Source organism: Varroa jacobsoni, unplaced genomic scaffold (assembly GCF_002532875.2).
Source record: "Varroa jacobsoni isolate VJ856 unplaced genomic scaffold, vjacob_1.0 scaffold_74, whole genome shotgun sequence".
Classification (NCBI taxonomy): Eukaryota; Metazoa; Arthropoda; class Arachnida; order Mesostigmata; family Varroidae; genus Varroa; species Varroa jacobsoni.
The window spans coordinates 541,771-568,778 of NW_019212976.1; the positions used below are offsets into that span (position 1 = coordinate 541,771).

General features: G+C 41.7%; 1 protein-coding gene and 1 long non-coding RNA gene across 3 annotated transcripts in view; one reads left to right on the top strand and one right to left on the bottom strand.

The window, feature by feature from the left end:
- Window positions 1–4,346: 4,346 nt before the first annotated feature.
- On the top strand, window positions 4,347–5,685 carry LOC147753958 (uncharacterized). The gene is made up of 2 exons (XR_015312135.1): window positions 4,347–4,836; window positions 5,389–5,685. It is a non-coding gene; the product is annotated as an uncharacterized LOC147753958 (long non-coding RNA).
- Window positions 5,667–27,008, bottom strand: part of Ufd4 (ubiquitin fusion-degradation 4-like) — a 28,863-nt gene continuing 7,521 nt past the window's right edge. Inside the window, exons 2-17 of one of the 2 annotated variants that reach the window (XM_022837050.2) lie at window positions 24,313–24,421; window positions 18,461–20,404; window positions 17,957–18,203; window positions 17,461–17,672; window positions 16,949–17,230; window positions 15,800–16,658; window positions 15,130–15,636; window positions 14,731–14,990; window positions 14,087–14,425; window positions 13,470–13,884; window positions 12,370–12,502; window positions 10,002–10,402; window positions 9,586–9,766; window positions 8,106–9,097; window positions 7,735–7,865; window positions 5,667–7,440 (exon numbers count right to left, since the gene is read on the bottom strand). In XM_022837050.2, the coding sequence (XP_022692785.1) occupies window positions 7,177–7,440; window positions 7,735–7,865; window positions 8,106–9,097; window positions 9,586–9,766; window positions 10,002–10,402; window positions 12,370–12,502; window positions 13,470–13,884; window positions 14,087–14,425; window positions 14,731–14,990; window positions 15,130–15,636; window positions 15,800–16,658; window positions 16,949–17,230; window positions 17,461–17,672; window positions 17,957–18,203; window positions 18,461–20,404; window positions 24,313–24,421 (7,276 nt within the window). In that variant the 3' untranslated portion in view covers window positions 5,667–7,176. The remainder of the gene's footprint in view (window positions 7,441–7,734; window positions 7,866–8,105; window positions 9,098–9,585; window positions 9,767–10,001; window positions 10,403–12,369; window positions 12,503–13,469; window positions 13,885–14,086; window positions 14,426–14,730; window positions 14,991–15,129; window positions 15,637–15,799; window positions 16,659–16,948; window positions 17,231–17,460; window positions 17,673–17,956; window positions 18,204–18,460; window positions 20,405–24,312; window positions 24,422–27,008) is intronic. The other variant, XM_022837057.2, reaches the window with a different exon arrangement.

Here is a 27,008-nt window from a genome sequence, read left to right on the forward strand (position 1 = left end):
ACACAAGAGCAGATTGAATTCGCTTTACACTAATACGATGGTTGACAATTTGTATCATACATGTAAAAATAAACGAGCTTACTAGTTCAATGTAGTTAGAATGTTGGATAACTTAAATGAAATGGTCACTCATCGTAGCCATATGCCACGTTGTGCTCCTTTAAGTATTTCACTTCAGCTTCGTGGGCAAGTATTCGCTTGTTAATTTTAGGGGTCTAAGTCCGAACCGGGGCATAGACACACTCTGTCCTCTGCCCAGGGTTAGTCACCCAACAAAGTGCGAATGGCAAGAGCGGACGTAAAACTCGAAACATAGAGTTTAATATTTCAAAACACATGATTATCTAACAGACTGAGCCGATTGTTCATAAAAATTTCAAAGATCCAGGTTTTGGGCCCCAACAGCCGATTTCTCTACAGCGCTTTAAGAAGCCACAGTATATATATACTTGTTTAAATACATTACCCAGTATCTTTCCTTACGTATTTTTTACTTATAATTGATTAAGCCGCTGCGACAAACGAGTGGCATGCAGTACACTGAAGTGCAATTTGACTCATTCATAACCCTAATACAATTTAGGAAATTGTGCCAGAAATCCAAGAATTTGTTTAGTTTTATCCTCAAGAGTTCTCAAGCCGGTTGAAAATGTTCCCTGCTATTAGTCGAATCTCGTTAGGTGAGTCACCCTGTATTCTTCTGGGTAATTCGCCAAAGGCCTTCCGTTGCTGACTCTTGCGTCTATAACAGGATTAAAACGGTATAAATGTCATACATAGTTTGATTTATAGCCAGGAAGTATCAAAGGTCCAATTATCTAATAGGAAATATGCTTCCATAAAACCATGGTCGCCTTGACAAACATTGTAGCAAACATTTCAGCAGTTTGGGTGTGTCCGCCAGGCAGTGAAACGATTTAACAAGCACTGATTTTCAAGCGTGGCCTTAACCCCCGTTGACTTGTTACATTATCATCATCGCTTCATTCTATAGGAAATAAGTTACTGCATGGGCGGTACCTGGGAGCGACTAAACGTGGCACCTTTATTCGTAACCAAGTTACTGCATGCTCTATCTTCAGAATTACTGAGAGGGAACACAACAAAACGCGGACATCGCTCGTTGCTCTACATTGAGCACAACGGCTTCCACGGATGTTTGGACACACGCAATCAAGCAGAGTCCGACCGGCACACCTTTCTCTAGTTTTTATTAACTGGTAAAATGCATTGATTGATGAAATGAACTAGGCGTCACGGAAAAAAATACGCCTCGTCATTTCCTTAACGCACTTATTTACTATTGTTGGTGGTATTGAACGGTATTCGAAAAATTCCTAAATCTGCTGTTTATGGAACTTAGTAAGTAGTACGACAATAAGTGAGATTATTTGTTCAAGAACCTTGCTTTAGTGCGACCTTTAAAAGTTTCTGCTATTTTCCTAGGTTACTAGGCAGCGTGCACGCACCAACCCCGATTGCTGCTTGGCCTGGCTTGTCGCTATCCGGCGTCTACATCATAGGTTCTCACAGACTGATTCGTTGGTAATCAGTTATCTCTATTCCTATCAGCGTTTAGTGGATGAATTTATTCAACCTTGTAACAGCCTTTCCTTAAAAATAACTATTTCAGTTGTTGTTTTTTTTGCGGTTGCTAAATTCTACCTAACGACTGAGCAGACTTTTCAAACGCATTAACTTTCTATTAGTCGTTAATTTTTTTAGAATATACTAACTGACCGACAGTATTTTGGACCACAAAAAACCCCACAATGAGACTGCAGCGAGGGTACATATAAACTGAAATACACAAGCTACAAAATTAGGAACAACTAAACACATTACTCCTCGAATACCAGGAGAGTAGTTGGCTTCTGCACATTTCATAAACGGTATAACAGTATCAACTCAAAGAGTGTCATTGCGCCAATGTGAAAGTAAAGGAGATATTTTAGGAAACATGAGGGAAAACATAAGTGCATGGAAACGACAATTTAAATAACATAGGAAAATATAGTTTGTTTTCTTTCTGTTATCATAAGGAAGCCTTGCGAGATCAAGACACCTAACCTATACCATGAATATGCCTTACGCAAACTATACTTTAGCGGACCAGGATATTGTACAACTTAATAGGAAGGATAATTACTTTTACTAACTAATAGATTGAAACGTAAACTATAGCGGTTTTCCTTCAACGAAAAACGCTATGTTTCGATCGAACTCCGGCAGAAAATTAATTTGCTATATATTTGTTAACCTTCTCTCGTTTCTGAAGCAATATGTACTCCGGTTTGATAAAAAAAAATTCAGGTTTAGTGTTGAAAAACTTGTCCAGCCAAGTTTTAAGGCCTCGAATGTCAAATATACTTCTACGAATTTTACTCGTAAGTGGCCAGAGGAGTAAAAATTCACTTGCCGGAAGGTATGATGGATACAAAAAAAAAACGGCTTTAATGACGTTGTCCACTTGTGGCCTAACACTGTCATGGAGAATGATGACTTTCCCCCATCTACAAGGTCTTTTTGCAGGACAGAATCGTACACTTAATTTTTTTTACTTGTTTTCCTTAAACATTTTTCAGCGAACTTTAGTGGACTTCCTTCCAATGCCTTCAAACGCAAATCATGGTCTTATCAAAATGGAAATTTGCTTTACTCATCGTAACTGGTATTTTTCTCGGAGTTTTTTTATCTGTTCCATTTAAACCTAAAAACTAAAGAAAAAATCACTTATAATAATTTCGTGTAGAAACTTGTCATTGTGAGTGTGTGTTGTCCGGTATTGAGCGAGGTATTAAAAGACGATAAGTGGCCGTGTTTCCCTATGCTTTTCACTCAGTTTATAAGTTATCCAGCCCCCTAATCTTCAGCCTAAAACCTAAATCCCTGAAAAAATCATGATGTCTACCAAAAATCATATAACACCAAGCCATCTTTTTAGGCAATTCACAAGCAATTCGCCGACCGCCTTTCTTGAGAAGTGCCTTTCATCGGTCACCATCGACCCCGGATGGTAGTTCCAAAATGGCATATTAACCTTCGTAACAACCTTTAAACAGCCTTCACGGGCATCAAATCTATACCATCTGCAGTACAAACGTCTTGTGCTAGTTTAGCAGGTTTTTGACTTCCGAAGACGCTTGAAGAGGTAATTATAAAATGCATTCCCGGTATATTTAAATTTTGAGTCTAATTAGAGAAACATTAGAGAGATCTAATGTTGCAAGATTAATATCAATAACCGACCTCCTGCAGGAAGGCAAGCAAAGGGTGGAATGGTAGCTATGACTGTGCCTTCTCTGTGAGTATGCGGTCTATATAATATTATGATCTTGAAATGTCCGGTTCTTTACAGAACCTTTTCAATCTGTTTTTTTTTTAGTTCGAGAAAAATCAAATTTGTGCGCGTTACCGATTCGAGTTTACTACCTACTCAACCCCTGTTTACCTTAAAGTACTCTCTATTAGGCACGTTTAATTTAATTTTTGAGTGAATTAAGCCCATAAAACAAATGAGAGGTTTTTCTGTAATTGTTCGCGTCAAACATATAACTGTATTACCGGATAAGCTGGACCAGCATTCTCAAAAGAAAGAGTAAGCTATGGAGAGTAAAAAAAACTCAACTGCTGTCTACTGAACGCCCGATCAATTCTCAAGAAATGAGGTTACTGATGATTTGAAAACGTAGGTTGAGCTGAAAAAGTTTGACGTCCCGTTTCTTTGAGAAACATTGTTAGACGAGAATATATAGGCGTCGACCTTCGTCTGTAACTAAATTTTCTGAGGAAGCTTATACTAGCTATAAATGTCTGAGCGATCCATATAAGCCACAGTGGCAAGCTGCTAGAAATGAGACGTCTCATCGAAGCGGTAGCATCGTGGCAAGTAGATACTGGGCTTTTTCACGAGTACTTTACCACATGGTAAGTTCGTTTTCTAAAACACTATGAAAACTTCAATGGTCGAAATGCTCTCTTTATGATCTATGATTGTTTTTTTCTTAGTCACCCAGTGACTTGCAAATCTATGAGAGCGATAGAGCTGTGATTCATTGACAGCTGAACGATCCTAGGCCCGTTTCGAAACGACTAAATTTTGAAAAAGAAAAAGATCTGCGTTTAATAGGTTATACTTTTCAAGGTATATAGATATCTGCTTTGTTGTCACAAAATAAAAGATAAACAATAATAGAACAAAAAACGTATTAACACTCGTAAAAGGATGGAATTATTCTGTCATATAACTCTCAAACTATTTCGCATGGTGTTCGCACCACTCAAGGGCATATGCAAAATACATGGCAGTACTTTGAAGGATTGCTAGGGCTCTCAGCGGGGCTATAGGGTGCTTATCCTATAGCCTTTCTAAATTACCTTTCGTTACCTAAGTCCCTTGTACAGCTTTAAGTGATCTGCCAGATATCACATCGAAAAATGCTAGCATGAGTAAAAACTATGTTTTTTTTATTAAAATAGTGTCGGCGTATGCGTGTAGAGGAAGATATTTTGTTTATTCGACCAGTATAAATTTCAAGCATGTGCATGAATGGTTAAATCCCTTAATAGTCGAATTATCCTGAATCTCGTATGCAAATAGGTACAGTGAGCAACGTCTGAGTACATGAAGTTAATTAGTTTCAAGGCTGACGTCTTGTTCTGTGAATCTTTGACGCGTCTGTATATTCGGAAATAATAGGCCAAACAAATAACTATCCCTGTATTTTTATTTGATTTCAACCACCGCTGTGGGTTGAAGGTCGTCTTTTGAACGTGAGCATCGAATATGAGATCGTCACGTGGACGTATCGAACAAGTGAAACTCCCCTAATTCTGGTAAGATTATGGAATATTTATCGATAAAAACGTTTATTAGAATACTCTACAGACATGGCTTCTTTCAGCATTCTGCTGGCTTCCGTAGCCCTTGGGCGCCCATATTTATAGGCCTCCATTAATAAGCAGAAGCTATATTACACTTATTCCATACTGAGGTAATTCGTGATGAGTATTAACACCAGTCATGACAAAATTCACAATCCATCTTGTTTGTTTGACTGGATATTATCGAATTTTTTCGAACTCTTTGGGACATTGTACGAAAGCCAAAGTTCCGCTAGTGGTAAATATCTTCACTTGATGAATGAAAGCTCTGATGTATGTCATATTTGAGACAATGTTGACACATTTAGGTAAAATAACCTTGTTTTTGACCTAACGTCTTTAAATACTTTAGTATTTCGCATGTATGTAGATACAGGAAGTGTCGCCACTTCGGTGCCGTACCTTATCATATTCGAAACACGTTGTACTGTCTTGTAAAGTGTTATCCCCTTATCAGTTTGAATTGTTTAATTATCTATTAAACTGTTATCTATTATCTGTTAGGTACGAGGCAAAAGAAAATTAATTAAAGGCTTCTATGCTATGTGCATATATGATGCCTTATGATGTTCAAAGGGATCAAGGCTATGCAGCAGCTCCGATCCTGTTTTCCCTCCAAATTGGGCCTCCTGCCCAGAGACAATCCTGAAGCCATCTGAATAGCTGAGGTATGCCGTAGACGAAGCAGCCGATGAACAACCAGCCCCTTCATTCTCGTTTCTTAGACACCTCTGGTGCTTCACGTTCAAAAGATTAAGCTTGTATAAAAAAAAAGTCAGAAGTTAACACGCACTTTTTAAACATGCCTTATATTTTATTTGTTTGCTTTATATATTTGTATAGAATCATTCTAAGGTAATGATATACAGTCAGATCTAGGTCTTTTCTGTGTTGATACAGTCAGTAAATAGTCTATTTTTATTCACTTATTTATTTAATAATATAATAGCATGTATTTCAGTTGGTTTTGTTTATGTTAACCGACGTATTTTACTAGGTGGTAGCAGCACATCATAATAGCACAATGTGCAGTGCAGTAGAGTGACTTGCGCTGCAGTATGTGCGCTGGTGCTGCCTAGACTAAACAAATTTACTACTGACGTCGAACACAAGTTTGTTTATCTCAAGTTCTCCTAATTGACTTCCATCATCTGCCCTTTGCCACGTATATATCTACCATGACCCCTGGCGCCTCTTCCAGCTTCTTCCACTCCTTTCAACGCCCCCTACTGCCCCTACTACAAAACGGTGTTCGTTTCTTATTACATGTAGAGACTTAGTTATGTAACACCAGTCATTCTACTCTTTTCCTCAGTCATTTCTTTATTTACTTTATTATTGTAGTAATTAGCAATTGCAGTAATATATCATCACTGTGATCACAAAAAGCTCACCAGCTCAGCTTGCCATTGACGTCGGCATCACCTATAATTACCACCGCAAACTTTCACCACAAATACATTACCGCACATCCTCTTTTGCCTCTTACCCCAACCACAGTATCGTACTGTACCATAACAGAGTACTATTTATGTACACCCGTTATCATACTTCTACACAATCATTATACTCAACCTCACTCTAACCTTGACCTTTTGTCGTTCTATTCTTTTTCTCCTCATTATCAACATGTGGTATTTATTTACTGCTAGGAGCAGTAGTTGTCTCATCTCCAATGAACTAAGTTATACTGTTCGACCACTAGCCATTATTTATGACGCCACCATCTGCTGTCGTACGCGAAGCGGGGGGTCAGACATCATCCACCTTGGCAACACCAAATATTCTGTCTCTGGTCTTAATAGAGACACTACAACAGCGTGTCCACCCTTGCCCACACTTGACTCCCTCCGTGTGCATCGAATACAGTGTAACTAAATGATCGTTTAATGCTACTATAAAAATCTATCGGGTGTATGCGTTTAACATGTTCTGAAAAACGCAGTCGACGATCCACACGCAACGTTCACCAATTAATTAACAACCGACATTATCATCCGTTCTCATTCATGTGATGTTTTCAATGATTTCATATACTGTCAACCCTCTGAAAATGGTAACAATCGACCATTGGCTTTCCAACATATTTTACCCGGTCTAGATTGATTTACAGTTTCCTTCGACTCACTTCGCGCTTTCGAATGGTCTGTTTTGAAAGATCCCTTCTATACATCTTGTATCATCAACGGTGTACTTTTTTTTACTTTATTCGGTCTGCTCGTGTCGTAAAGTAAGAAACGCCAGGTAAACAGTATCACGGAAAGCAGTGCTCTTTCGCAGTGAAAATTTCGCTCAGTTAAGATGAAATCCCTTTTCCTGCGTGGCCGCTAGAAGCCTCTCCTTGAGAATGTCTTCCGACGAATAGTCTGGCAGCTTGAGGTAGTGAGCGCATGTATTAACGGAGGGATACGAGCCATCACCGGCATCGACTTTTTTGACGATGGTTAGCCGTGGCTGGAGGTTGGCTAAGCCACCTGGTGGAAGCGATGAGCAGCCTGTGACGAATTGCAGAAAATCCTTGCGTTCCTGTGCACTAAGCTCCACCAGTACGTTCACCTGTGTGTGTATCAATAAAAGCGAACGATATACATGTTTTACTTTATATTAAACTGCTTGACAGCTTACGTCTAAGCTGTTAATATCCGTGTTTTTTTTTCATCTGAGCTTCGTTCTAAGCTTCATGACAGCTCTAGAAAGTCCACGTTTACTAACACGTAAGTCTAAGCGTCAGTTCGTCACAGATTTTTACGAACGAAATTGACCTTCGAAATTGGTTTATTGTGATTAAACAATGACTTCAATATTCAAATAGTATTATACTTTCCACTTGGATAGAGGCGATGCACTTACAAGTTTTAGGAAACCAGGTGACGTTTTAGAGAAGCCAAGTTTTGGTAGGGTATGCTGCACCAGATCTTCCCGTGACCATTGTGGACATTGCTCTCCGCAAAGCAGCAGTCGCAGTTCGTTACTACTAAAGGCTGTTCGAACCAGATAACAGAATGATAATTCGTGGTATTATAAGGCTGACTCTTATTTGCTTTGTTTTTCCGACAAATGCATCTTTCTACAACGGTTTTAGTTCGGCCATATTAGTCAAAGACAAAACAAGCTGAAATTATTACCATGCAGTAATATAATACTAAACGTGGCAAACTTGACCTACTATACTTGTAATAAAGTAGATTGGTATTGCTAGGAATCCGTTAATCAGGTCCTACCTGAAAGTTTGTAGATTGGGAACACACGGTTGAAGCCTCGTCTCAGAGCTTCCATCTGCCTTTGTACACCCTTAGCCAGCACAAACTCCTCGAGTGCAGCTACGTAATACTCTATATTTTCCATCGTGACATCTATTTGGGAGCCGTTTGGTCGCAGCTCTACCGCCTCGAATGCTCTAGATGGGGGTAGGAACTGAAACGTTAATCCGAGATCTTCGACGCGCGCACCTTGCACTTGAGCCCCCTGAAGTGTAATCTTTTCCAGGCGGTGCCGCTGTTCAGTTTTGGAAAGATGCTGGTCAGTGACGATACGCCGCTTAGCGTCGGCAACTACCGACAGTTGACAGATGGTACTGTAAAGGAACGGGTTCAATTCAGCTAGATCTCGATTTAAAGTGAGTATACGTTGTCCGGCGGAATTTCGGACCCGCGCTCCACATGTCAGTAGGCGAAGTAGAGAAGCTGACAGTGGTAGATCAACGAGCCGATTATCTTGTAGGGTCTTAGCCAAGTAGATGCCAATAAATTCAAAAAGGCGACAAGCGCGATCGCAGGCAACAGAATCCTGAGCAAGCGGCGCTGGAAACAGTCCTGACAAGGGTCGCACATAACGACGCGTTGCTCCTTCATCGTCGCAGCCCTCGTCTGGAGGATCTTCATCAGCCCACCAAATGGCTAAACGTGCGGCCTGAAGTTCAGCAGCAACTAACGAATAGAATTCAAGCGATGGACCTAAACCAGTGCCCTCTTCACCAAGGAATTCGACTTCAAGTAATGCCTTACGTTCGGCATGGAAGTTCATCACCTGAATGGCCCAGTCAAGCAGCCTCTCGCCCCGCGCCACCCGAACTCGTTCATGCTTCAGTCGACCAACCATGAAGTCGTCTGCTTCACCCGCTACCCGCCTTGCACCAGCAAGACCTGCTAGTCCCCCGAGGCCGCCAACTAATGTCGATCTTTGCTCGCGTTGACTCTGAATCCAGACGATTGCCCTGCCATTTGGTAATAATCGACAAATGAATGTTACTGTTTAATCTCCATGTTTCCTGCAGAAAACTTTAATTGATGCCGTATAATACTACATTTTATTAATAATTAGATCTTAGCTGTAACCTATAAGTTATTGTCTACAAAAGAAGGCTGCCAACCTTAAAACTCTGGTTTTGCTTAACTGTAAATAGCTTCTGTATTTCTGTAAAACTGTAAACATTTCAGAAAAGGATAATTAGCATAATCAGATGACAGTAGCAAATATTTATCTATAACTATTTGTTACTGTCCTCTGTTAACGCATAGTTGTTTTTGCCTATTTCAGGTCCCATTTGTAAAGAAAAATATTTACCCTAATACCACTAGGAGTAACGTTTATTCATAAAAACAAAGAAAAGAAGCAGACAGATCAGAGTGTTAAGATATTACCCTGGACTTTCGCTTTTTAGGTATTCATTTAATAATAAAATACTTTATCATTGCCTATTACCTGCTAGTACCAAATGCAGTGGATCGGAAGAATGTATGACGCGTTTCGAAAGGGAACAGCATAGGACATTTATAGACAAGGGCCTCACACCAAGAGGGCGCAGCTCCTGCACTCATCACCAGTGGGCACTGCATTTGCTGCAGCAACTTATGCGATAGTTTCGCAGATACGCACATTTCACCTGAACAAAAAAAGGCGGCAAAAAAGCCATTTAGTGTTAGTACACAGGTGTCTCTAAAAAAGACAAACGCGGTAAACATCTGAGATATTAGCCAAAGCAGATGTTTACCGCTGTTTGTTTGTTTGTCATGCAAGACAAGAGTGGTGCCTTCGGTAATATGATTGCAAACAGGGAAAGAAGAATTATTGACATTCTCATATTCGCTACGTCGTTTGCTATCTGAAGTGACACCCACCAGTGAGGTTATAGTGTCGAGCTAGCGACTTGAGCAGCTGAACAACTTGGCCCACGAGAGGCTCCAGGTCACAGCCGCCGGCAGCACTAGCCATAACAACGACACTGCTGCTACTTCGCCTTCGTCCTCCCCTTCCTCCTCCTCCTCCTCCTCCTCCTCCTCCGGTTCCGAGCGGCCCTCCGTTTGTAGAGGCAGACGACGAAATTGTGGGCGATATCATTGAGTCTGCCGCCCTCTGGGCGCCCGACATGATAACATCACTCATCAACGAAGAGCACCGAGCTCCGTTCGCGTAAATTGCCAATGGAGCTGCCCCAATTGCTGGTCCAGTTTCCTCAGCAGTCTCGTTACCGGCAATCGTGTTACCACTGCTACGGTCGCCTGCACTGCGATACACGATACTGCAATCAAATGTAGAAAGTACACATGAGTCAATTTTGCTTCGTTTACCATCAAGATCTTGTTGCAAAAATGGCACATCCAATTATCACTTGACGATTAATGAGAAAACATGACGATAGAAACAGGATTCGCACCTGACTTGTACTAGAACGGAAAAATCCGCAACGTACCGGTGGGCGTATCAGTTGATTAACTTCATTAGAGGTCCCTATATACTTGCCTAATAGGGCAATTTTATTAAAAATATTTACTAAATACATGTCATGAAGTATCCTATTTAATTACTGATATACATTATATTACACAGATTAATTTTTTAACTAGAGAATTGTCAATGTATAGATCTCATCTCGGAATTTTTTAATGTTTAGAGGTGTTCAGCATCACCGGTCTATCCACTGTTAGATGATTATATTATAATCATATAATTTTTGTGTTATATTATTACACTGTATATCGTGTTATTTAACTCGACCGCAATGCATAGCATAGCATAGACTGCGCAGGTAAAAACATCAGTGATAGACTGAGACGATTTTCCACGCAAATCTGCTAGGTTCAATCATCTTGGCTTTGTTAGTCACGTCTCGATTTACCTTTCGAGAACACGATCGCATTATCATTCATCACATACTCCATCATAAAGGTGTCTATGTGTAGCCACTGAGCTCTTGGCACATCGTACAGGGTAAATGCCCTCAGCTGCTTTTCTTGTGTCTGCAAAACACGGCGCCCTAGAAAATAGACGCTGATTCTTCTTGTCCGTGTGTCTGGAAGTATTTGACTTGATTTCGAATTATCCGGACCAAACAGAACTGATAAGGTGGGCTTTACACCCACTAAACCTTTCTTTTAAGCTTTATTCTCGCGTGATCCGAATCTTCGGTAAACAGTACTACGAATCGACAGCAGGATAATGCCTCTATGGCAAGTTTAAAGTCACCGAAAGTTACAATGTCGTTGTTTCTCTAGTTTTTGATTAGGGCCGGCGCAGCCCCTTAAAGGCAACAAGTTATATCGTGCAGTCAAGTTATAACTGCATTTCTTCATGGAGATGGCGGTGTTTTACAGTGAACGTATTAGTTATATGCCTGCGCTACCTTTGCTTCGCTCATAGAGGCTTGAGGAATCCATGACTAGTGTCCATCCGCAACCATTTGAACCTGTCTGTTATCATGATTCTTTTTCAGTGACTTATCTGGAGCGCTGATTAAAACCTTCATCTGTATTTCGAACTTGTCAGGCACGTGGCGTGTCTTTCTGGGGCCCGCATTCCGCTCTACCCTTGGTCATTGCTGCAAAACTTTCTCTAACAAGCAAAAACAGGCGGTCTGGTTTGAGAATTTTTAGCAGCTTAACGTCACTCTCAGTGTTAAACACCCCAAAAAGGATCGGCATCCAGGTTCTACACGCGTTAAGCCTACTCTTAACTACGACAGTCTATGAGCCAGTTATCTCAGGTGTAATTAACCAAATTGTACAATACGTTGTTGGCGTTTATGACGTCGACTGTACGATGGTTCCTTCTGGATAGGTTACTCATGAAAAGAAGAACGCAGATTTCAGCTTCAAATGATGCCGTAGTAATCCCAACTGCGCTCAATGGTGCTGTGCCGTATGTTACGCCATATAGTTCTCTATCCTGTTGCGGCTTCCCAAAACTGACATCTGCTATCTTTACCCAGTTTTAGCAGAGTTTAAAAAGCAAAAGGCTTTACGGCTAAGACATAGCCCATGTTCATGAGTGCTTTGACGGACAACCTTTTCTCAAGACGGAACTTGTACCTGTCTGAAGCTTTTTGGGTTGGTGCTCCCTGCTTCTTTTCTCAACCTTGAAACTTCTCTCAGATATATAACTTAGATTTTAAAGTTGCAAGTTTTTCATGCAGTTCTTAGTTTTGCTCCCGTTATATCAGTACCAGTCACCTTAGAGAGGTTCAGTTACACAACAAACCAATATTCTTACGTATAGGTGGGCTCCCAGATGCGTTTTAATTTGTCGTTTGCAGAGGGAAGGTCAGACTTTTGCATAAGCTGTTGCACGGCACGAAACATCGTCCACGATGGATCCGTTAGCTCTACACACAGATCAGGAACACCTAAAAAACACCACATTTTTTAACCATTTTTAAAGACTTGTATATAAAATTAGTACAGTATAATAGATATATATATATATATCTGGTCGCTTAGTATGGGACGTGACATACTAAACACTAACTTTTTCTTCCGGCCCTATAGCCTTCTGCTATGAAGTCGCTTAAGGCAAATTACACATATTGAGACTTGAATAATCTTCTTAAATGGTTGCCCGGACTTCAAAAAAATTGTAACCTGTGATGTATCGCCAGTGTATGATGGATGACGGAGATCTTCTACTTGTAACTTCTTCATATCTGCCACCATGATTCTTCTAGTACGAAGTCGAACGTTGTCTTACAACAGAAATGGTTTACCTCTGACGTCTAATCTTGACTGTTTAATACAGGGCTTCATTAGCTGCTCAAATTATTGATAGCACCCTTCGGCCGTAATCGACCAACCATGGCTCGTGAACCTGTAGTAAATAACATCTGTAGCAGAGCGTCAAACCGACACAATAAGCTTATGCAACTGCACATTTGCACGCCGCTGGGTTAGTTGCATTTCTCCATTGATGTAACCGTCTGCGTAACCCTTCGCTGGTCTTCCACGAAACTTGCTTCGGAATTCAGAAGTTGCTTCCCGGAATTTGTAAATCAACGGCTCACGGTACTTATACAGGTAGAGTATACGGTGAGCTGACCCCGTTGTAGTTCCAACAAAGAACTAATATTCGCAAAGCATCCGAATTTTCTTGGTTTACTTCAACTTGCCTGTTTTAATGATGCCCGTGTCAGCGGCAGATTGTAAATAATATAAGTGCCAAAAAAAAGCGTCGCGAACTGTCGCACCATTATGAGAAATGCACGCAATATGAGATTATTGTTGGTTACATTCATGTTAAAGTAACATATGTTGGACCTATAATATAAGCCCAGCAGAAAAGCTCTGCGTGGAGAAATTGCCAAAATCATAAACACAAACCTGGTAGGCTAGGCCCTTTAAGGGTAAGAAGTATCTTAGGAGGTTGATGAATTTCGGTTACAGGACTCCCGCCAACATCACCCTCTGTACATCCTACTGGAGATACTGAGGAGTCCGTCGAAGATCGCGGCGCGGGCGTCGTTTGATTATGGGCTGTTGTTGTTGTTGTTGTTGTTGTTGTAGTTGTTGTTGTAGTTGTTGCTATCGAAAAGCTGCTGTCATCGGGAGGCGGTGGAATATCGATGTCGGACGTTTGGTTGACATTTGTACGACCAGGTCGCGGATCAAAAGCAGGGATTAAAGCCGAGAAGTGCCTCTTTAAAATAAATTCATCATCCCACGCATCGCGTTTCGAAAGCCCACCCACCGAGTGTTGTGAATTGCGCATTTCAAACACATCCTCTTCCTGAAGAAGCTGTAAGCAAGCGGCAAAAATAGCGTTTACTTTTAATTATATTGCTTATTATTACAGCTCATGTGGCCCACAGCTTATTGACACGAAGCGTAAAATGTAGATATTCCTCTGATAGGGAATGTATTCCAATTTGGTATCTATATGCATTCCTTTTGTGAGTCCTTCCAATATGTGGCGCATTTGTTTAGGAATATTTACGTACACGTACCATGACGTCCTCATAATCGTCATCATTGTCAAGGTCGCTCTGTTTGTCGTCGTCCGCATCGATCATAACCTCGAGAGCGCGGACGCCTGAGACGCCACCACCGACCCCACTAACCCCTGTAACACTGCCTTGAGTAGCCACTACGTGACTGGCAAGGCCTCCTGAAATACCTCCTGACCCTGCCGTAGCCATATCAACTAAGTCCTGATCGGAGTCGGATGACAGCTCTGATTGAGACATAGCCGCTGCTGCAGACGTTATCGCCTCATTTGTCAACGAAGGGTATGACTGCGCAGTTGACAAAAGGCCTGACGCGGCTGAGGTATCATTGCTCTATTAACAGTAAGAAAAAAAAAGTAAAGCAGTAAGAATTTGAATAATAATAGTAAATTCATTTTCCAAGTCTCTCAGGAATCCGAAGATTCAATACAGGCCCTCTCGCTTTACCGACATTTGATCGTCATTACCTAGACCCGCTAAACCTAATTTAATTTGCCTACAGGTTCGTTGACCGGAATCTCTAAAAGTGGGGAAAAATAAAACTTAACCTATTTATTTGACTATCACTCGAGCAAATACAGTTATAACCTTGGGTTGGTTGGATAGATGATAAAACAATTGAAGTTATTCGAACTAACCTCGTTTACGAGAGGCATACTGCCGAGAAGGTCAGCAAGCACTTCGGGGAAATTGGATGACGAAAGAGCGAGTCTTACGAGCGAAGATACGTGACCTCCACCCCCACCACCGGCCGCCAGAGAAATTCGGCTTCCGTCTGCCGTAGCACTCTTGAGACGGAGACGAGGTTCTCTTTGACCACTACTTGCACCTCCATTTCCACTGCCTACACCCACACCCATTCCACTTGCTGAGCACGACGCAGCTGATAAAACTGAACCTAAACAACGATTCGACAACACAGCTAGCACTAACTAAAGAAAATTAACGTCTCTTCTTCTAAAGTCACTAATTTCCCTCTGCGAATAAAATGACGCTTGTTACAATATCTGCGCACCAAAATTTGTTTTTCCACTTACTTTGTGATTCAGTAGAACAGGCAAGCCCTGTGTTTCCTATAGTGTTTCCGGCGTTATTGGCGCTAAGCGGCTTATTAGGATGTTGGGTGGATAGATTTGGTACCGAGACAGACATGGACGCGGAAGCGCCAGGTGAAACGCTTACAGATGAAGTTTGTGCCACCTGCGACCCACTGCTCACAGTTTTCGACCGCCTTCCCTTCAATGAATCGACCGTAACGCCCCGAACTTTTGCGCGAATCGCAGCCATAGCCACAGCTGCAGACGAAACAGCGGGACAGCCTTCTGTTCCTTGAGCTCCTGGTGCCCCTCCGCTTCCTGCCAGCTTTAGGTCATATTTGCCTTCGGCGCCCATCCGGTACGAGTTGGATCCGCCATGATCCCAACCTACATCAATCCAACCATTGTGCACATCGCCTGTTACGGTGCCGACTCCTGGCGGGCATCCATCCTGATCACGCCATTTCCAATCAGGACCACGCATTACACGTGCACCGGGTACCATTGCTGAAAAGGTGACCAATAACATTCGGGATAAGGAAAAGATGCTCAGCGCATTAACTACCAGTGCACATTAACGTTGATCTTGTTGTAACATGAAAAGGAGTGATAACCTGTTTGCGCAAAATTCAATAACCGTTACAATAATAGGCTTCAGCAGCTTCCTCACCTTTAAGTTGCTGTCTAACTGCTCTTCTTTGACGACGCATTTCCTGATCATGCTCTCGAGCCGCTCTACCCAGATCATCACAAACTCCCCAGAGTTTGCCATACACCTCCATGCCTGATAGCGATAAGTAATGGGTCTGTCCAGATGCGTTTTTACCGGCTTGCTGAATACGCAAATGTCTCCACCCACGGGGTTGTCCTGCGTCAAGATTCTGGCTTAGCTCTGGTATCTTCCAAGTGGCCGTAGAGCCCGGTTCATTGAGTGAACAGTCATCTTGATGAGTATAGAGTGTTGTCCAAGTGACTCCATCACGAGATCCTTGCAGTTGCCAGTTGCGCAACGCAGACCGTCCATACCCTCTAGCGTGTCGCAGCGTATAGTGTGTGGGAACAAGCCACACACCAAGATCGATCGAAAACCAAGCTTTGCGATCATCGTTCGTATGGCAGTTGAGCGCCGATGTGTCACGGCTGAGGATATCTTCAAGGTGTCCATATGGTAGATTGCGACCCTCGGAACAGGACACAACGACCAGGTTAACTTGAGCTGGATTGACCCAGTCAATTCCAGGCAGGCCTCCGTTAGTGCCCATCCAGTAGAAGAGACCTTGAGTGTCAAAGTCTACTCCAGAATACTCAAGTATAATCGGATTGTTTTTTATAACGGTCAACTGCTTGACAAAATGGAAGCTGGATCGCTCATAATCATACCACTGTTTGGCAACCATTCGTGTGAGGTATTTACTGAGTTGACCTACTGTCGTGAGCGGCTCCATTTTTATAGGGCGCCCTGACCGATCAATTAAGGCTGTTTCCGACGGATCCTTGCTCAGACGCATCCGAAAACGTCGACTTAATACCTGCAGGTCAAATTAGGATTTCTTCTATCATCAAATTTTCCAACCAGAGCCGTATGTAACTTCAACCTATTTAAATTAGACTACTAAGTTCATACTAAGTTTAGAACTAGATTCACACTGATTTATACTAGATTTAGAGGACCATGTAAGTCGCTGTTTGAGTAAATAAAGACAAAATAGAATTTGTTTTAGATGTTCATAGCTGGCTAAAGGGTTTAATCTCGCTGGCTAATAGTCGGAATACAGGACCCGATAAACGAATCTCAGCCCTCAGTATTGAATAAACTAACCTGCAGTCCGTGAGAAGGCGTGTCATAATGAAAGACCGCCAACTTTTCGATCGACTCAAGCACGCCGACCAGTTTGATCGCAAGCAATTCACACGCGTCATTTGTAAGTGAGCGAGTGATCAGAGGGGCGAGAAGTTCACTACGACAGACCCGCAGAAGCGCTGCTACCAAGCCAGATGAATGCAATTCGAACGACGACATCTGCTGGGATGTTGGAATAGCACGCTCTCGCAAAAGGAGCGCGTCTAGTGAGTGCAACGATGCCTCTACTGCTTCCGGCACCTTTTGGGTACACAAAACGAACGACTTATTTAACGAATAAATATTTAATAGTTTTTAAGCCAATTTATACTGTCCAGCATCCTTCTATAAAACAGTTAATTTAGGTTTCCGTAGAACCAATCTGACATGTGTATTTCATCATAAAATTAGAGATTAGTAGGGTCGAAATTTAGAAAAAGTGACGGGTATAAAGCCTTTCAAGTAAAAATATGTTACAGTGTCGAACTAACCGGTTCTTCTTCTGTCGCAAAGGTCATTTGCTCCACTAACGCTTTAAGCTCCATAACGACAGGACGTGGCTTACTCTCGGCGCCGGTAGCATGGAAACGGTCGCAAATTTCTCTAGAGAGGGATAAAACTTTTTGCCGAACTGCTTCAAGCTTTGTTTGAAGACGCTTCGATTTTCCCCCAACACGGGAGGAGCAACAACTTAGTTCAGACCCTGGGAATAAAATATTTAATTAATACTGCCTAGATAAGCACATACTGATTTATAACCCCAACTGGCTTAATCCTGCAACCTACTACTGCAGAGTTGCGGTATGTCGAAAGCTTTTTGTTGCCCAATAACCGATATATCGGCAATACTTCCTACCTCTAACACTGTATATATCCAAGCAGGTTCACTAACCATCCAATTATATCTGATTCTCTGTTTGCTATACACTCATGAGAAGACGTAAAATATTCACAAAAGCTGTATCGTTAAAGTTGTCCATTACTAACCAAGCATGGTTTCAGCAGTAAACGTATGCTTCGTTCCGCGATTTGACTCGAAAATGAAGCCGGCTAGCTCTTCGCGCAGAACCGTCGCTTGCTGTTGACCATCGGAATTATGTATGACGAGTTCGTTTGGAGCGCGCGCCGATAGAGACCAATTGCCAACTACTAACTTTGTCTTGGAACCTACGCCTCCGGTTCCTGTAGCAGCACTTTTTGGCGACGTTAATACGCTTTGCGATGGCACGTTGAGCTGGATTTAGGAAAATAACAAAAGCTATTAATCATTAAATATCATTATTTTTTTTATTCATTATAAAATACTACTCAGTATGAAATATAATGTACTCAGTTAAATCTGAAGGTATTTACTGTATAAAGGATACGAACAGCGTAAGAAAGTAAAAACTCCTGCTATATTTTAGCTTCGTTTTCTTCCTTAGAAACTTTTTGGAAACACTAACTGCTGATCTAATAGCTCTTACCTTAACAAAACTACTTGCTACCCACCTTGCATTGACTGCGAGCTCGTTGCAGCTTTTCGACAAACTCTCCACGGTTTTCTGAAGAATCCGCACCTCCCTCTGGTGATCCGCTTGAATACATGGTCTGTAATTTGTTGTCGAGAATGAAACGAAACCAGCCATTGGATCCGTTCGAGAGCTCCAACGCAGCTGACTCATTCCAAAGGTAGAGACAATCTCTTCCCCGAACAATATTCCAGTCCTTCCAATGGTATGCTCTTCCAGCAATGATTTCGGAAGCATCTCCGGAGCTTGAGCTTGTATCTGTGCTCTGCGAAGAACCACTTTCATTTCCACCATCGCCGCTTTGCAGGTCTAATTGAGTGCCCTGTGTGGGTTGTTGTCCGCTTTGGGCGAGAGCCTCAATTTTGGACAGAACGCCAAGACGAGAAAAATAATCCATGTAAATGGGTCGTGCTTTGCTCAAAACGTCCCGAACCATCTGCAAAGCTATGATGAGCGTGTCTTGGTCCTGATCCTGTTCAGCATCGATCACTTGCGAAATAACGTTTGCCAACATAAGTGCTAATTCGGCTGATGACATATCCGTGAACAAGGCTGGGTCAATATAGTGTAACATCTTACGTAGTAGATTAAGTGCAGACCGTTGTACGGAGCGTACGAGCGAATGCTGTTCGATTTGACATAGCACTGGAATAAGGCTACGTAGAAATACAGGTGCAACCGCAAGATCACCTTGCGGCTCCTGCGGAACGTCCTGCTCACTTAGATTATCGAGAGCTGAATTGACAGCCAGACTTGAACTACACATCAGTTCACCTGGCGATTGCAAAATTGCTGAAACTTCACGATGGCCCTGATCATTTCGTTCGTGAGCTTTGTCTAATGGAGTCTTGCCGTCTTCGTCCCGGAGATCTGGATTTGCGCCATGTCGTAGAAGCACCTTGGCTATTTCGGGCCGGCCAAAGCAAGCCGCATAATGAAGAGATGATGATCGCTGACCTTTGTTTACATCTCCTCCTCTCTCACATAAAAACTCGACCATTTCCTGAGTGCCGAATGCAGATGCCCAATTGAGTAGGGTCTGACCGACATCGTCCATAAAGTTCACGTCAACGGAACCGTTTTCGATCGCGTCAATCAAAGCATCAGTGTCTTTAGATCGGATGCAGTCAATTAGTTGACGGTGTGTCCTTTCCGTACACGATCCCCGAGCGGCCGAACTAGCTGTACAGCCCGTAGCCTTTGGAAGAGCGCCTCGACCTTCAAAAATTAAAACTAACAAAAGGTCCACCAGCCGCATAGCGTCTAGTACGCTCCGGTCGTCAGGGCACCGTAGAGCGGCTTCCAGCGCTTCGGGTAATCTGGAACGCAAAAGGTCGTGGGCTACAGTTGGCGAGCCTCTACAGAGCGTGGACAATAACGAAATCACCGTCGCCATGCTACTACCAGATGTCGGTTGATGTTGTTGAGCAAGTCGAGCAGCCGCCTCCATTTTGGTCAACAATAATGCTAGGAGGCCCTTGTCTGCCAAAGGGGCAGGATCAAGGCCACGCCGCGCAAAACGATCCGCAAGAGACGCAAAACAACGAAGTGCTTCATCACTAACGAACGCATCGTCATGCTCCAACAAAGCGCTTAGGCTGGCCACACACGCTGCTAGACTTACACGGTCACCTGGTTCAACGCGAGCACATAACCGGCTTACGACAGACATAGCTGAATGCAACGTGTCGCGATGTACAAATGCCCCATGCTCACGAATGAACTCAAGCACACAGCCTAGGCCTCCCGCTTCGAACACAGCTGCCGCTTCGCGAGAACAGACATGTTCTAATACCTTCACACATTGCTCCGAAAGATCCTTTGATGTGCGGGACTTCTTTACGTCAGTGGTCACAAGCTTCGAGCAGATTGCCTTAATAGCACCATCCACTGCTGCTATGCGCCGAGTGCATTCTGCCGACACCTTAAAAAACCAATGACAAAAAATAATTTGTCATGATTATTCGAACATACCTTTAATATACATACATTTATACTACTACAGAATAAGAGAATGCATTCTATCACTAATATTAAGCTCGAGGCCTCTTATAATTTCCCATGGTAATTCCATTAGACTTCGCAGGTCCACAGTCGTATTACATACCCACCGTTGTAGTGAGAAAAATCTAATGTGAAAGGCCCAGTGTCGCTCAGGTTAGGTAGTTCCCATGCAGCTTTTCTAGGAAAAATTTCCACTAGGCAAAATGGAAGATCTAGGATAGGGACTACACCGAAAAAATTAATCGTAACCTCATAAATTCCAACGATTCCAGAAGTGATGCGACAATGAGTACTATTCTCACAAAGACCTACCACCCGAGTCTTACAAAAAAAAACTTCCATGATGTACTTTTTGAAAAATGACGTTCTTCTAATTCTAGGAATGATGACAAACGCATGCCGGTTACGACGAGTTTTGTTCCATTATATATCTATATATACATTGCATACACATTTCCAGAAAACGTTTGTTTCGTCATAGAATCTATCACTGCGAAAATTCGTCACTACCATAAGTTGACAGGTCGAAAAATTGGTGACTTTTAACTGGGTACCTTGGGTACCACGAATAGAGTAGCGCTAACCGCTCGGCTCAATAGACATTAATTCGAATGCTCTTCTATCTGAGAAGATGGGGTGACGCCGAATACAAGTATCAGTCATTGTTGTAGATGAGTCTAGGTTATTATGTTAGTCTCTAAAAATAACGATAGAGTATTATTTAGCAACTTGAACAACGCTGCAGGATGTGCATTACGTACGAACCCTTTGCAAATGTCTCAATTCTAGACAACAAAGGGAATACATTAGTAGGGCATAAGCTGCTATTGTAAGAGCCGTTTTATTAATTCGCAAGTTATTGTCACTTATGCAGAAAAGCTTTCGGTGTGTATGAACGATCACCACGCTTCTTCAGTGTGTGCTGTATAAATCCCACTGCAATTTTCTTCTTTTTTTTACTTTTCACACGCGCTTCGTTGGTAAAATGGATCATCATCGATTTCTCATTGCTTGCGTACTTCCAGCACGAATCTTCGCTAAATGCGAATAAAAGCACTGCATCTCGATGTAGCCAGCTTCAACAGCTGCGTGGCAAAGTCTAAACCCGGCGGTACCAAGCCTCTAACGTAGACTCATGTATCAAAATTATTTCATTCTCAAAGCGATATTTGTATGGTTGCTTGCTTGAGCACAGAATGGCACGCTTATTATCGCTGCACTAATTTTCGACTCAATCTTTGACCGGTCGAATGTACCTACCCTCTGCTGGCAGAATTTACTTACGGGGCTTGCCATACACAAACACGAATGCAAAGATTACTTTTATGCTTAAGGCAACATTGTATAATTAGAATGGGCTTATAAACGAGGTCTGAGGTACTCGTTCGATATGGTGCAGGAACAGTTAATAAGCTATTACTAGCCTTCGCAAAAAATCTATGCTCATATCTATAGTTCTTCATCCACGTTTCAAAGATCGTTACTTACGCTCGCCGACCGCATAGTGGTAAACTTTCCTCTCGTAAAAATAATGATAGTTCTTGTTAACCTGTTCCTTCATTGATAAATAAGTCGTAATAGAGTCAGCCATATGGAGTGTAATGTTACCATCGATTATCTTAAAGAATTCCAACTTCAAAAGCTTCTGCTAAGGTTTAAGGGTAATCTAGACTTTTTTTACACTACAGAAAGTATATACGGCTTCATCTCATGAAATACCATTGTTCTTCAATTCGGCGCAACTAGGTAGTTGATAAATTACCGGTACGTTGAATCAATACTAGGACAATGCCTGAAGAGCATATAGCAATCGATCCTAAATTTGCAGCGCTTGCTTCATGATTGTTTCGGATATCGAAGTCCAGCGCCGTAGCCAACGGCCGACAAAGTTCAATAAATGCGTTAGTTACTGTGATAAAATTGAAGCAAACATCAACAACATCTAGTTTGTTAACTTGAATGTTTATGGCTGCAAAGACAAGCTCTAAAGTACGTCTATTAGGTATTTTATGTTCTTCGGACGCAGGTTTACCGAATACCGAGCAACTTTCGTCGTTAACCGGAAAAGCCATTAGGAATGCGCAAGTTGGCTAAGTAGCCCTGCCGAGCAACACTTCGGTAGGTATTTTCAAAATTAGCATTACAAACATTTTGATGTTGAAACATTACAATTTTTCAAAATAGTAAACAGCTGCAATATTTGTTCAGTTCATAGTTAATCAAATATAACTGAATAATCAGTGAACTTAACGAAAATGTCTTCACCATTGCTTGCTCTGTAAATGAGGCGTTATATTTACTATACGTATAAATAAAATATTAATTAGTCGTCACAATCAATCTGACCATTCTAGTAACACTAAGAATCCAGGTTGTTAGACTTTGTTCCAACGCGATGTACCCGCTTCCCCTCTCCCCTTAAGATGCGCGCCAAGAGCGACGACGACGACGACGACGAAGATAATCGTGATGATGATATTATTGTTCTTTACACAAATATACCGCTTTGTTTATGCGGGAGAGACGCGTGGGGGTTCTCGATACGAAAACCCAATACATAGCTTTGGTAACATAGTCGCTAGAGTTGGTATCGGCATCAACAAAGACGCCGAACCGCCCCGTCGACGCTCGACTGAGAGGACTATCGAGTTGCTGAAAGTAATTGAGTGAAACGAAGCGAAAAATCCACGTCGACCGTCGACACAACTGAAATACGGATTTCCCAATACATCAGCGGCGAAACCAAAGACGGTCTAACATGAATAACTCAACGAAATCGGCTTCGCAGTGATGAGAGTAGAGCCCTTGGCGAATGGTGCTAAAGGTATGTTTGTTTATACACGAGAGTAAGAACAAGGGAAAAGACTTTAATAAGCGGTGCACTAAATAATAATAGTAGTAATATTACCATCAACACTAATGGCTGTTGTAGACGTAGTAAGGTCGTTATGTCAAAACGACTTTACCGACGCAGATACACAGTAGTACATGGTGACTGGTGGACGTTATTGACCACTGCTTTCGTAATCGTTATCTGTCGTTGACGCCACCATCATTCGAACGGCATGGTAGGTATAGATCACGGCCTAGCTGCTTTTTCTTGTCACTCGTGGGTTTCTAACCATGACAACACCATGGCGACGATATGCCCACTACAGCCAAACGCAAAATGGACAAATTCCACATTTCGATGGACAGGCCGACGGTTGCATCTAATAGGTCAAAACGCTGTTCACTCCTCAACTTTTAGTGGTACGTTTCACACAAGGTATCCAAAGAAGGGAAAAAAGGAAAAGTCCTTCAAGCACGATTAACAAAAGACAATATAAATAAGACATACAAGGAAACCATATAAAACCTAATCGTTAAAATGAGACCTGGTAGCGGACGACCGACGGTTCAGATAAATAACAACCATTCATTTAACGCTATACTGTTTTGGGCTCTTCCTTTTTTTTTTTTTGAAGTACGGCAGTCAGAGATGAATAACACAAACACAGATAATTTTTTTTTCCAAAGACTGCGTCACCATTATGATAATTTAGTTTGAACTTGAGTTTCGACCGCACGACACCACTTCGTGTGCAGTCTAGTCGCTAAAATTATTACAATTACTAGCAATATATACTATCATTCACAGCTTTTGATCTTTACGCTAAGAAGTTACAAATACCGAAAATTGAGTGTCGAAAGCATGCTTCTAGACTCCCGGAACATTTTTCACTCTTAAAAATAGCATCTGTAATAAACTATATACATCAGATAACGAATATTATATTATCGACAACATGTAGGCTACCGATGATAGTGAGGTATCAGCGTACGTACCTCGAGAAAATATGTGAGTGCCCGAGCAGTCACTTCTAGAACGTTATCCGGAGCTTGTTCGTCGAGGAACATTCGACATAGTGCCGGAAGGAACGTACGTGGTGGACAACTGAAAATAAGAAGAAATACATTGACGCATCTAAAATACTTTCCATAATGCCACATTCTACAATGTTTCGACACGTTTCACACTAATTCAATTCTTATGGATCATCATTATCATCACCAGCGTCCTTCTAAGTGGCCTATAATAGACGGTTAGTAACCGGGTAATCCATATAATTATTGTAATTCATATGTATATGTTTGACACGCCGAGAAGAAGCCCGAAAGGGTTATTGGCGACACAGGACGCTATCAGTGTAAAATAGCATAATGTGTATTTATATATACAGTTTTCTATCGTTAGGGCCTATCATCGTTACTTCATTAAGCCTCGTCATTCGCCTTTAAAGCATGATTATTTCGTTTTAAAACTAAATCATTAACATGAGAATCGCGAATTGGTTTCGTCCTCATGAAGAGCAATTACGATGATGATGATGATGCCACATCTTGAGTCATTGATGACGACTGATGAGTATAAAACCAGCATCGTCATAGTACGTGAAGTAAACAGTTGCCGTTGGAGGCGACATATGGCGCTAGTGTCGGATCAGCTCATCGTATTTAGCTGAAACCTCCCGAAACACTGGTTTTGGTTGTCGGACATTTGCCATATGGTTTTAATTGAGCTGCCATTGACTTTTAATTGAGAATTAAATTAATATGCATACTCGACATTGCCTTATTCACTATTTTCATGATGGAAAGATGCTGCCGAGACAAAAAGTTGTTTGCGATATTGAAAGCAAATGCACAACGAGTACTGTCAGTTTCCAGTTTTCGTTTGCCGCTTCAGAACTGTAGATTTCAATTTGAACGACAAACCACGCTCCGGACGGCCACAAGAAGCGAATAATGTCATATTGCAGGCACTCCCTGTGCAAAATGCGATGAAGTTGTTCCGAGCACTCTCGGCATCTAGGGATGTCCCATAATACTCCTTATCAATCGTTTGCATGCACTAGGAAAAACTGAGAAGGAAGAAAAGTAAACCCCATCAACTTTATAAAAGGACAAAAAAAATGTTCGACGATATGTCCTTCGTTGCTTGCACGAGAAAATAAGTCACTTCTGCACAAGATCGTTATCGGCGATAAAAGACTGATCTTTACGACGCTCCTAAGCGCAAACCAGAATAGTTAGATTCCTGCAAGTCGATGAAGAAATATTCATGGTTAAAAGCTGTACCTGCATCTCTGCATATGGTAAGATGAGGACGGAATGTTGCAGTATCTGCTATTTAACTTCAGGAAAGACTTACGGCAGACCGTTATACAAATCAACTCATCCATCTAAGTCACAGAATTGATAGAAAAGGCCTTGGATTGGCAGACAGCGACACAACATATTACAAAGTAGCACAACACTGCATATTGTTCTAGTAACTCAATGAGCACTAACAAGCCTTCAACGGAAAACCCTGCCCTGCCCTGCCCAGCGTATAGCTCGGGCATCGCTCCACCTGATTATCACTTGCTTTGGACAAGTAGAGCACAGCCAGGAAGGCAAGCATTTGAGAATAGAGGGGCATAAACGGGTCGACAAATGAATCGTTTCTACAAGCGAAGCTTTTTCATTTCGCGGGGCATACTAGAAAAAAGAAGGTACTAGAAGGTGAAAATTATTGGAAGCACGGTGTAAAACTTTGACTAAGATGTGTTCATTTGTTCGAAAGTTACAATAAAAAAGCAGTTAAAACCAACGGGAGCTTTTTACTTAATCTAATATTAAATGAATACGCTTGTTGGGTTCCACGTTTAAAGAGATGCGTCAGTATTGCATTCGAATCCTCATATTGAACGCTTCCCCAGTGCGTTCTAGAGTCGTATTGACACTTACGGTCTTCTCTGTCCGAAACGTCAATCGAGAGCAATAATCGTCTGCTGTTCACGCTAATCGGTTAGTGATTCATGCCTACAGATACACGTGTTAACATAAAAGACATAAATAACAGAGCCACATGTCGTTACCCACGTACCATGCTGCAAAGGCCGAGTAGTCTGGTCACTTTTACCTTTCCGGAATAACTTAATAACACGGTAATAAAAATTATTTCTTATACATTCCTGAACTTAGAGGTACCCCAATAAACCATATCAGCAAAAAATTATTTTACAGCTACAACATATTTTTTAAAGAAGTAGTTTTCCTTGCAAATTATAGTGATAATCCGTGCATGAGTGACTTCATGCATTGAATATATCTACGTAATGCCTATTGACTATCATATACAAACCATGTTAAGCAGATGTTTTTTTAATTACAGCTTGAATCGTAGTCTACTAAACGATTTTATTGCTTGACTGAATCTCAAGCAGTAAGAAAAATTACAAGTCTGGCTTTGAGCTCATCATTCCAATTGTTCCTTGAGAAAAGCTATTTACGTACCCTTATAACTCGTTGTTCACAAGGATAGTAGACGTACTGATAATTGAAATGCAAAGGCCCTTTACAACCGACTGTATATGTAACATCAGTGGCTTGGTTTTTCTTCCTCAAAGAACTTTTAGATTTTTGAAAGATCATGTACAACACCATTGCAAACTTTATATATATATATATATATGTATATATATATATATATGTGTATA